This window comes from Penaeus japonicus, unplaced genomic scaffold (genome assembly GCF_977035675.1).
Source record: "Penaeus japonicus unplaced genomic scaffold, GWHDUDI00000001_assembly GWHDUDI00000012, whole genome shotgun sequence".
NCBI classification, from domain to species: domain Eukaryota; kingdom Metazoa; phylum Arthropoda; class Malacostraca; order Decapoda; family Penaeidae; genus Penaeus; species Penaeus japonicus.
In genome coordinates this window covers 3840142-3852641 of record NW_028234414.1, presented here as the reverse complement: position 1 = coordinate 3852641, position 12500 = coordinate 3840142, and the positions used below count along the sequence as shown (strand labels likewise).

Here is a 12500-nt window from a genome sequence, read left to right as displayed (position 1 = left end):
ACACACACACACACACACACTGACACACACACACACACACACACACACACACACACACACTGACACACACACACACACACACACACACACACACACACACACACACACACACACACACACACACACACACACACACACTAACACACACACTAACACACACACACACACACACACACACACACACACACACACACACACACACACACACACACACACACACACACACACACCACACACACACCACACACACACACACACACACACACACACACACACACACACACACACACACACACACACACACACACACACACACACACACACACACACACACACACACACACACACACACACACACACACACACACACACACACACACACACACACACACACACACACACACACACACACACACACACACACACACACACACACACACACACACACACACACTGACACACACACACACACACACACACACACACACACACACTGACACACACACACACACACACACACACACATACAGACACACACACACACACACACACATACACACACACACACACACACACACACACACACACACACACTGACACACACACACACACACACACACACACACACACACACACACACACACACACACACACACACACACACACACACACACACACACACACACACACACACACACACACACACACACACACACACACACACACACACACACACACACACACACACACACACACACACACACACTGACACACACTCTCTCTCTCTCTCTCTCTCTCTCTCTCTCTCTCTCTCTCTCTCTCTCTCTCTCTCTCTCCCTCTCTCCCTCTATTTATCTATTTTTTACTTTTGTTGTTCATTAGTTCCTTACAATTTCAGGCAGCGGTGAATTGGTCAAAAGTGAGCTGGCACGGGTGACCAAAGCTGTGGCAATAGACAATCTGACTGCCATCGTGACTAGTTTATCAGCAATCAAGAAAGACCTTTGGACCATCAAAAATACCACACTCCAATTGCAGGACCAAACATCTAATCTACAGAGTGGTTAGTGCTTAATTGATAGTCTCTATGGTCTATGGATATATTTTTAGTGGTATGAATGAGAGAAGAGTTTGGTCAGCATAAAAGCTACTTGGTATTATGATTTGTTTGAATCTTAAGCCAGAATCTGGGGGTACCACTAACACCCCTTCCTTGTTGCAGGACTCGGTGATGTTGCTCGTAGGTTGCGTAAGCTCCAGGAGTCTTGTGAGTCATTGCCAGACTGCCAGGAGCTCATTATGCAATATGCTGATCAGCTCAGAATCAACAATGAATTTGACCAGGTAACGTAGCTCTTTGGTCCAGGCAGGTTCCATCCCAACAGAGTTAAAAGAAAAATGTTTAATCAGTGACATTTAATAGCTAGAGTGTCCTGTAGTGGAGAGCTTGTAAGCTAATGGTTGTCATGATAGTAATATTAATGCATTAAGCATCAAAAGGATTTTAGAGGGTGTAGATTTTAGGGCTATTAAGAACTAAACAAAGAAAACAAGGTTATAGTAAAGGCTTTGCAGCAAGGATAGTTCATGAATGAAAATTGAAGTCTTGGCATGAGCAACACATTTTGTCAACTTTGCAGTTAATGTTGCATCAAAAATTGCATTAGGTGAATGTGGTATTACATGGATGATAATATTTGCTTCAAGTTTTTGAGGAAGCATGTTGTCCAGAGAATAGCAGAGATAGAAATGAGCAATATTCATGATCTTGGGTAAGAATCAATGCCATAATATTAAGGGTGATCTTATCATGTGGGATGTTTCTTGAATTAGAATAAACTTTTCTCTATGGCAAGGTAACTTATCACTCAAGTCTTCTTATTTCTTAGCCATATTAGTGGTGATATCAGGATGTTTTACTCTGAAATTTCTAAAAGTTTGTGGTGTGGTTTGTTGAGTTGACTGGTGCAGGGATGTGTAACCCATGTTTAATACAGAAAAAATAATAGTAATTATATTGATGAAAAGTTTCAAAATGGAAATTAGTATCTTTAGAAGATTGTATTTTCAAAAAAAAAGAGAAAAAGAAAAAAAAATGTAGGAACAGAGATGGTTGCACATTCCTAACCCAGGAACTATGCTACTCACATAACCTTAGCCGATAAGTAATGTATGACCTAAGTGCTTCAAATGATTGTGCCGGCTGAACTTCTATGTTGCATTGATGTTGGTGCTGTAAGAGATTATCTTGATACCAGCAGTGTTTGGACTTGGTACAAGCACTTGTTGTTCTCAGTACATAAGTGATCTGCTTTGTTGTGGTGGAGTCATAAAAGACACACTGAATTATGCTGAAGGTAGAAGTTTGGCTGAGCTGCAAGTTGCGTTGGGCAGTGGCACTAACATGTGTGGTTCCTTCCTCACAGTACCTGGAGACGGATGTTTTGCCTCAGGTAACATGGACAGCATGTATCATAACCCATAGGAATGATTGCTATCATAACGTGAATATTTGCTTCTTAATCTTGGTGGTGACTTATGAACTGCAATTTTTTCATTCATTTATTTCTATTTTTTTTATTTTTTTTTTTTTTTTTTTTTTAAGAATGTAGTGCATGTCAATTTCTTTTTTTTGGAATCTCTCTCTCTCTCTCTCCCTATCTCTCTCTCTCTTCTCTTCTCTTCTCTTCTCTTCTCTTCCCCCCCCCCCCTCTCTCTCTCTCTCTCTCTCTCTCCCCTCCCCCTCTCTCTCTCTCTCCTCTCTCTCCTCTCCCTCTCTTCTCTCTCTCTCTCCTCTCTCTCTCCTCTCTCTCTCCTCTCTCTCCCCTCCTCTCTCCCCTCTCTCTCCCTCTCCCTCTCCCTCTCCCTCTCCCTCTCCCTCTCCCTCTCCCTCTCCCTCTCTCTCTCTCTCTCTCTCTCTTTCTCTTTCATATTTATTCTATCTTTTTGAGAAGATGTGATTTTCAGTTAAATTCATGTAATGCAAGTTTTATTAACTGACCTGCATGGTGATTGCATGGAGCCTTCCAGCAGCAGCATGTGACTGTGTGGACCAGATATTGAGTTGATCCTATTCCTTCTAAATTATTTAGTGTGAGCTCTGCTCCCTTTTCATATGATTTAATGATATTGCATGTCCATTTATTATTCCTCTCTGGCAGAATACTTCAAGAGTGTGAAATGTTGACATTAGATCTTGACCCCTTCCTCCTTCCCCATTTCCCACCCCTTACTTCTCCTTCCCTCTTCTCCCTTACCCATTGCCCTCTTCCTTTGCCCCCCCCCCCCACCTGCCCCCTCTCTCCCTCATCCCTCTCTCTGCATTGTTGTTTCATTCAACCGGAAATTGCTTCAGGATCTGTGTTCAGTTCTGAGTATTACTCAATGCATAAGATTTGCAAAAATAATAGTTACATCATGTAGCAGCTCCTTGTGTAGATATTCTGCCCTTGCATATTTTTTCAGATTATTGATTAATTTTATTATTTATTTGTTCTCTATTTTGGTTTAAAATTTTAGAACCTTTTATTATTATTATTATTTTCTTAATTTTTTTTATTATGCACTGTTTTTTTATATTAATATGTGTTATATTCATCATGTTATATTGTATTTTGATCACATTTTGAAGTTTTTTGTGATAACAGTTTTGAAATATTTTTCCTGTGAATATATTTGTAATATGCATTTGAGAAATATGAGTTTTGGATATTACTAGCTTTGCGTATTAGATGTGTTATTCATTATTATTATTATTATTGTGGTCATTACCGTGATTATTATCTTTATTATCATTATTATTGGCACTGTAACTGTAATCAACATGCAAGCCTTACTCACAAAGGATCTGATTTCCAGCTTCCTAATGTTGAATCAAAGTTGGATGAAGTGAAATCACTCATTGAAAATGACATAGAGATAGCCGTGAAGCGAGGCAAGCGAGCCTTTGACTCCATCGCGACTGAGATACAGAATAAGGTGCAACGTTCCATCCCAGAGATCAAGGCCAAGATCCTTGATGCCGGTAAGACTCAGTGTGTGTGCTGTGTGGGGCCTAGTGTGGTTTTAGGCCCTTTGTTTGGAAATGAAATTTGGTCTGTGTTTCCCTTTTGTCTAGCACTATGTAGTATGTATGTCTTTTTTTTTTTCTTTCTTTCTCTCTTTTTGGTAGTACTGTTTTTATTTAAACATTGATTAAAAGGAGAAGAAATATTTAGTTTTTCATCTCTTAATTAGCTGTGATATGTCTTTAATTTTTTCAATTAACAGAAATGTTCATTAGTTGCTGTTGACCTTTTTTTTTTGATTGTCAGTGCATAAAATACCATGTTGCAAATGAGGTACATAGATTTCATTTATGATTATGTTTCTACCATAATATAACAGGAGGAATTGTCACACTGAATGCCAGATATGATGTTGACTAAAGTCTGGACAATTTCAAGTGCAGGTTTTGTTACTGGCCCATTCAGCATAGTAACATGTAACGTATATTTCATAGGAGGTGAGCTGGAGGACGCAGCAGAGAGCATCCATAGAACGTTACAGCGCGTGGATACAAAGCCCCAAAAAACAGAAAAATATATTAGATTGTTGCAGGATGGAATAAATGAATATGCAATGTATAGGTGGGTATTTCCTTGGTTTGTATGGATCATGTTAAATTACACCGTTATCACAATGTATTCCTGCATGTAAGTCACACTCAATCTGTTTTAAGATGTTTCTCAGAAAAAACCTTGGCAAATAGATTTCTTGAGAGAAAATTTCAGCACTCCTTTATGGAAAAGAAACATTTTGAATAAGGAGATACTAACATGAGCTATAATTTCACAATAGATTTATGGAAGTCAAATCTCAGAAATATTTTTTTAATAACTTTTTACTTAAAAATATTTAGAACAAATTGCAGAAGGTAAACATTTCACTTGTATGAATGGAATGTTTATTAAACAATGATATCATGGAATATAAAGTTAACCCTCCATAATTTCTAGTTTTGCATTTAAATATAATTTCTGAAATTTCATCTCTGGGAATGTGTTTACTCTAGTGTATAAAATGTATTAGATTTAGCCATCAATTTTTAAAAAGAACATGGGGAAATCTGGTAAATAAATTTTCTGTCACATAGTAAAAAATCATTGTAAATATTACCATGTACATTGTTTCAGGTACTGGGGCTTCATGGGGCTCTGTATATTGTTGTTGGTGATCACCCTGTGCTTCACTTTGGGCGTGGTGTTTGGCTGCTGTGGACGGCGACCTGATGAAGCCTCATCCTGCCATAAAGCGACTGGGGCATCATGGCTCATGTGGTGAGTGGCATCAAGTGGAATCCTGCAGACATATGGGTTCTTGTTTCATTTTTACAGTTTCCAATTTTCAAACTTTGAGTATTTTTGTATGGAGAGAAGTACGTCAAATTCTGTAATTAGCATGTGTAATAAGTAATTAATCAGGTATTTTGTTTTCAGTGGTGTTGGTCTGACCTTCTTGTTCTCGGCGCTGATCATGGCAGCAACCACAGCACTTTTTGTACTGGGCAGCATAAGCGAAATCCTTGTATGCGACCCTCTTGGTGACCCCACTCACTCTGAAGTCTTCAATGCTGCTGCAGAATTGTACAACCTGAACAACCATTATCCTCCTGGTCAGGCTCCAAGCATAACCGAGATTATTAGGTATTATATCTATATTAAATCTCTGTTTTTTAGGGTTGGGTGCTTTTAGCAGATATCCATTCTTCTTTGTGTTTGGGTGCATGGACAAGCAAGTTAGTAGTGGGAAATTATTTTTGGTTCTGTGTAAGTTTGATTTCCTAGAACCTGGATCCATTCTATTCATGTTTGTTCTGTAAAAGCAACAGCCACATGGTTACCTGATCCAATCTTCAGCTTATGAGGGTTAAGGTTATTATTGTCATATGAGGTAAATCTTAATTCATTCTGCTGTTTATTGGTTATATACAGCTTATAGTTTCATTGTTGATGTTTCCCCCTAACAGCAAGTGCCACAACAACCAGAGTCTGTATTCTGTCCTGAGTCTGAATCAAGTTGACAGCAATCTCGCCCGACTTCAAGATTACAAGAAGAATTTGAATCTTGATGAAAAGGTATGGCATTCCTTGAAATAATATTCCACTTCATTTTCAGTTCAGTTCATTTTTTGTTTTTTTTTTGTTTGCATGATTTTGTTTATAAAATATGTTGAACAGGTTACAGTATACCAAGAATAATATTTATAAACATGATACCATTTGGTAATCCAAATGGGATTTTCTTAAATCTTTGGTTTTCTCATTTAGTTTCATATAATTTTTTCCAGACCTATGATGTACATTAAATTTTTTTTATTCTACTTTAGCTGATAAGGAAAGAAACATTAGAAAAAGTAAGCTTTTTCACCATTTTGTAAATGCTCAAATGTGAACAACTGTCACATAAAGAGCCATATTGAAAATTAAAAGCCCAATATGTTTTACATATTTTTGTTTATAACTTCCTAAGTTATAATTTTTATTAAATCAATATTTGAAGTGTCTTTCATGTAGGAATGAAAGGATAAGAAGTTTTGTATGAAAAGTAAATGCTTCTTAGGACTTAGCTGAACTGCTCTCAAGAAACTATTCACACCTTGTCTCTTCAGATTGAGCAGTTAATGCTTCAAATCACTGTGGACACTGACGTGGAGATCCTCTCCCGAAATGCCAAGGAACGCCTGTGGGAACTTGCCAACTCCTCTGTTGCTGACAAGGACACCTGGGATTATTACACAGAGATCGTGAGTTCTGGAGTATCAGTTGTTTTAGCTCCATGGTCGAAATGCCAGGATATTTCAAATGCATAAGCCTAAAGCCTTAGGCTATTCACCTGCACTGGCCATGGCCAACCGATACTTTCCCAATCACCTGGCGCACCAGCCAGGAGGATAGCTAATGACAAAATAACTTGTCCCCGGCGGCTGGTCCTGCCACCACTTGACGTAATATCTTGTCAGCCGGCATTAACGGGTTAATAAATATTTGGTCTTCTATTTTTGTATGTAATATATTTATTTTCTTGTTTTATTTTTTACAGCTTGAGAAGAAGGTGTTGAAGATTGACCTGATGGATCTAGCAGCTCTCCTAAACCAAACAGCTGATCAGCTCCCAACTGGCTATGATCAAGTGTCATTCAAACTCAAAAATGATGCTCTTTTCCTTGAGGTAACAGAACTTTTTCCTGGTGTTCATTGTATTTGTAACTTGGTGGATTTCTAGAATCAGGCATCTCGTCATATTCATATTTTGAATTATTTGCTTGGAGTCTGACTTTGAATAGTTATTAATAATTTGCTAATTCTCTTCCAATCATTAAAGGGCCTGCAACGATGGGTATCCTCCATTGGCCACCTTACAAGGAACCTAAACAAGACAACAGCCAGACTCAACGAACACCTGAAGTTCAACAAGACCAGCTTGCGTGAAGCCATTGGTGATCTCATCAGCCAGGCAGAATTTGCTCAGCAGTACCTTCGCATCAATGGATCACGAGAGGTTACCGAGGTTAGCTAAGTGTAGCTCTCTGGTCTTTTGAAATTTGTTTTTCTCTAAGTATTGTATTCCTTTGATCTGTATCCTGATCATGATTTACAGTGATTGTTATGACAAGTGTGAATGAGAATGAAGAATTTCACAAGGCTAAGTGTGTATTTAATGTAATGTTCATCAGAATGACATTATTTATACATGTTGCCAAGTGAAAACATTAATCCATTGTGGACTGGAGGCCAAGCGAGCTATCTGGTAGTCAAGATGTTCTATATCTATATCTGCTGCTGCTGCGGCCATGAGCCAGAAATTGGGTGGATGGGGAAATTGTTTTCTCCATGTTCCCAGCAGCACAGACTTGCCCAACAAGTATTTTCCCTTCACCTACCTGAGTACAGGCCACATATGAAGATGTGCAGCCTGGATGTGGAACCTGATGTTAACCCTCTCTGGATGGGTGGTACACCACGGTACCGCGCATTCAAGGCCCGTTCGCTGGGTGACGTCATACGGCGTCATTTATTTAACTGATTTAGGCCTATGCGTTTGAGAGCCCCGGCATTGTAACATGCAAGGCTGGAATGCCTCAGTCATGAGTGGGTTAACATCATTAATAGAATGAAGGCTCTCTTTTGGGCCTAACTGGGGCTGCCATGTATGTCATGACACCTGTTGGCAATGGGTTAATGCCTCTTCATTTTATTTTCATATAATTATACGATGATGTTTTTAATATTATTTCATTTGGATTGCAGCTTGTTGAACGATTTTCCAAGGACTTCCTTGCTGATGTGGATGAATATGTTCTGCATGTGGAAACAGCAGTTGAATCTGATGTTGGTCGATGTGGCCCTGTCTCCACAGTCTACAATGCTACAACTTCTTCCCTGTGCAAGGATATTATGTATCCCTTTGTAAGGAATAATATTTAAATTATTATTTATTATCCTGATGCTTTCCTTAGGTACTTCAGGGACAGTAATGATAGGCTACAAGTGGTCCCTGAAGGACACTAAATTTAAAGTCTTGAGATAGGACATCTCTGTAGCTTGAATTTTTCTTTTTTGCTTAAAGTCAGATAATCTGCCTGAGTGACAATTTATGACAGTTTAGACTAACATGATGTGATTTCCCACAGAATGGATATTGGGCAAGTGTTGGATGGGTATTCATATTCTTCATCCCGGCAATGATTCTCGCAGTGTATCTGTCATCATTGTACCGCAAGACTGAACCGTATCCCGGACCTCTCAATGAGTCGTAAGTAGCATTTAGACCGTAGTCTGATGTTTTGTGTTAGTATTTGTGGTTTGTTGCTTGAAGAGCATTAAGTTCTTCTATAGCATCCTTGTTGTTGACTGAGAATAATCTAACTCTGGGTTATGATCAAAACTAAGGCGTACTAACATGCAAGGGGAACTGATTGAAGTCCCAAGAATTAGAGTAGAGTAAATGCAACGGAGAGTTTAGAAGGTTACATAGACTTGACACTTTGATGGCAAATGCTATCATATATTTGCTTAAAGGTAAATGAATAAGTAAGTAATGGCTCTTCCAGTCCTTGTAAGAAGATTAAAGCAATTGTAATTTTCTGAATGTGAAATAACTCTTCTATTAAATCTGAAACTGAAACTGAACTGACTTTAAACATTTTGTTATGCAGCAAATTCAGTCATTGGAGCTTGTTTACCAAAGACTAACAGCTTTGATATGTAATAAACTGGAAGTTTAATCTTCTGGACAGAATTACTAACAGTGATAAAAAGTTGATGAAATGTTAAGCCACTTAGAAGTAATTAGTATTGGGGATATTTGAATTTGATAAAGTGTAAAGGAGAATTGTTATCAACACTACAAGTTAACAGTCTACTCTTGTTTAACAATATTATAAATGGCATTTGCTAGATCTGTGGTAGATTACCAGGAGAGAAAGATATGGTAATGAATTATTTTGGTAGTATTAATGGTAGTTTTTTATGTTGTATTATTTCATATGTTTCCCTAGAAGACTTGATTTTGTTCAGCATAGTTATGAAGAAGTGCTTCTGGATTACATAACTTTTTGGGATGGTTCATTATAAAGCCATTTGGTCAATCAATAACAGAGGAGGTGGACAGACAGACTTTGCTGTTCAGAAGAAAGAATATCTCTATTCAAATTTTAGACGAAAAGTAGTAAAAGCAAGGTGTTATGTAGGTGTTAAAAGATGATTTTTGTTTATAGCATATGGGGTTTCTTATATTTCTTTGTTGCACAGGCAGTAATAATATTTCATGAGATAGGTTGCTTTTGAAATGAGGAGTTATGAAAATGCATATATGGAAGAAGAGTTCTTGAATTGTAAAAGTCAGTATATGTTAATCCCTCCCCCTCCCCCCTTCCCATACTATAAAGTATCTATTGGAATTTTTAAGGAATATTTAGATAAACAGCACTGCAAGAGCTTGACTTGAAAAGTTATTTAAATTTTATTTCATCAAATTGTTCTTATTTTCAATAAGGAAAATGGAAAGAAAGGTTTTGATTAATCCATATGATTACATAAAAAGAAAAATCCCAGTGTTTTCAGAATTTGGCTGATACATAGAGACTTACATTCTGTTGCTTTAGAAGTGTGGAGATGTTTAGCAGAACTAACCTGTTTTTTTGCATGTACGCAAGGAAAGTATCAGTAACTGAAGGATTCCCATTTCCGTGAATGTCCATGCTTGTCCAACTCCCTTGAATTACGGGTTCAACTCCCAGCCATCTGTTTGCGCTCCCTGGCAGAGCCAACTCGCTCCTCCTTCAAGGCCAACCTTCCCAGGCGACACGTACTTGTACCCCCTCCCTCCCCCTCCCCCACAACCCCCCTGCCAAGACGGAAGTGTTTCATTTTTGTTACTTTTGTCCCCCCTCCCCTCCCCACCCCTTCCCTCCCCTGCCCCCCTCCTTGCCTTGTGCATGACAGGAGTTTTGCTGTGAGTTATGAGTGACGAAGAAGGCATAGCAATATATCTTTATATTTAGTTTATTTTCGTTTTTTCCTTATTTAGGTTTAGACCTCCCCATGTTACCTGGTTCTTGTCCCCTCTCTTACGCAATGCGTTGTGATCATGAGACCTCGCAAGGAATTGCTTTGCCTCCTTGAGATTCGTTGAGTTCTACCAACCTTTTGGAGTTTATTAAGGCCTTGTTGGTGTGGTGGCTGATGATGATGCAGTTAATATTATCATTTTGTTACTATTTTTTAATCAATGTTGTAGGAAGTAGGTATTGGCAGAGATCTCAATTTATTCACAAAGAATTTGTGCTTTGATGTAAGGCTAGAAAATTAACTTCAAATATCTACTTGACAGCGAATACTTGTATGATGCATATGATGAGAGGAACAGCTTTCCTATGTCCAAGTGAGTACTACATGTAAAGATGCACAATAGGAACTAATATATGTTGTCTGTTGTACCTACTAGAGTCTGTTGTCTGGAATGTAGGTAGCCTCATAGAGCACAGTCTCAACACAGAGTGTGATTTCTATGCTCACGTTTGATTGTCTTTCATATTATGTAAATAGCTTCATGGCTTTATGTAATTTGAATAGTGTTTTATGGGGCCCATGATTAAAACCCTTTTTGATTAATTTTTTGGTATATGATGTTTCAGTAAAAATTAGTTTACTGTTATTATAACTTGTGGAACATTCATGAAGAAAATCAAAGCTTCTTATTGCTCTTACAAGAAACTTGTAGTAAGAGCATTCTTAGACAATTTGCAGCACAGTCGTGTTTCACAGGTAATAAGTGTAGCACTCAAGCAATTTCCTTAGCTTTATGCAATCCAAAGTATAGAAATCCTTTGACTAGTTCGCTGCTTTGTGTCGAGGCTCAAGCCGTATGCCAGGAATGGGCTGCCAAAATGTTAGAAGCAAGAGGAAGTAGAGGTGCTCTGTTGACATTGTGTAACTGAGGCTCTTAATTTTCTTGTTACTCTTAGGTGGTGTTGGTGAAGAAGCTGGTGAAGGAGTTGAGCATAGACTTTAAAATGGTCATGTTTTTTTTATTATCATTATTATTATTATTCCCTCCTTTAATGGTTGTGGTTGTCAAGTACCTTTATTTACTGGTAGTTAGCATGGGGTGAATGCTTCTGTTAATAGGGTATACACTCTTCCGCCAGCCAAGAGTCCATGTATGACGCCTATGCCGAGAGGGACAACATTCCCCTCACCACGTAAGTAAAGTAGTGTGTGATTTGCATGCGCTCACGGAAAATCCGCTCCCCCCTCCCCCTCCCCTATACTAACATCCCTCCCCGGAAATAATGTTAAGCAAACTAACCTCGCTCTCTTCTGCCCGCCCACATTGCTACAGATTTTACTCGCTTTCCCCGGATCCCTTTTAGCCCACTCTGAACAAGAATAAAGTCTCGCAAGGATGTCCCTGTTCTGGGGTCAGTTCGCTCTAGGTTATGAATAATGCTGTCTTAAGAAGAAAAAGTGAAAAAGTTGTCTTCTTCAAAGTGGTTTTAAACCACTAACAAAACTGATTTTCTCCCTTTTCATAGATATGACTAATGCGAAGAGAGATTGAAATGGAGGATGTTATAACCATTGTACTAAGTTCTTTTGGACCTGTTCAAATATTATTTTAGCGTTTAGACTAAAATTAGTGCTACCATTTCAAAATCTTTTAAACTTATGGGAAATAAATGTGCCTGAATTCATAGGCAATGTATTCCTTCTCCATTGCCTTTGAGAATTTTACATGAGTTATCCATATACATATTTGCTTAACATATAGTATAACTAATATGTAATTAAAACTTTATGAATTCATTTTTGTTTAGAAAATACATAGTAGATTTTAGAGAGTGAGAGTGAGAGTGAGAGTGAGAGTGAGAGTGAGAGTGAGAGTGGGAGTGAGAGAGTTTCTTTTCTGGGAGGAGGGGGCAGGCTCAATTGGCCTAGTTCTATTTAGGTCTTTTTTTC

The 12500-nt window shown here is 38.3% G+C and overlaps 1 protein-coding gene across 29 annotated transcripts in view; it reads left to right on the top strand.

Annotated features, from left to right (window-relative positions):
- LOC122250953 (prominin-1-A) overlaps nt 1-12500 on the top strand; it is a 97047-nt gene that overhangs the window by 68954 nt on the left and 15593 nt on the right. For 12 of the 29 annotated variants that reach the window (XR_015191417.1, XM_086542261.1, XM_086542278.1 and 9 more), the window contains 14 exons: nt 899-1063; nt 1223-1344; nt 2427-2453; nt 3859-4024; nt 4502-4628; nt 5175-5318; nt 5478-5684; nt 6008-6116; nt 6650-6784; nt 7081-7209; nt 7363-7548; nt 8289-8447; nt 8672-8793; nt 11690-11743. Coding sequence is in view for 27 of the 29 variants with exons in the window: in XM_086542261.1 (XP_086398387.1) it covers nt 899-1063; nt 1223-1344; nt 2427-2453; nt 3859-4024; nt 4502-4628; nt 5175-5318; nt 5478-5684; nt 6008-6116; nt 6650-6784; nt 7081-7209; nt 7363-7548; nt 8289-8447; nt 8672-8793; nt 11690-11743 (1852 nt within the window). In the remaining 2 variants the exon portion in view is untranslated. Of the gene's footprint in view, nt 1-898; nt 1064-1222; nt 1345-2426; nt 2454-3858; nt 4025-4501; nt 4629-5174; nt 5319-5477; nt 5685-6007; nt 6117-6649; nt 6785-7080; nt 7210-7362; nt 7549-8288; nt 8448-8671; nt 8794-10872; nt 10924-11689; nt 11744-12500 lie in introns of all 29 variants that reach the window. The other 17 variants (XR_015191418.1, XM_086542269.1, XM_086542282.1 and 14 more) reach the window with 5 other exon arrangements.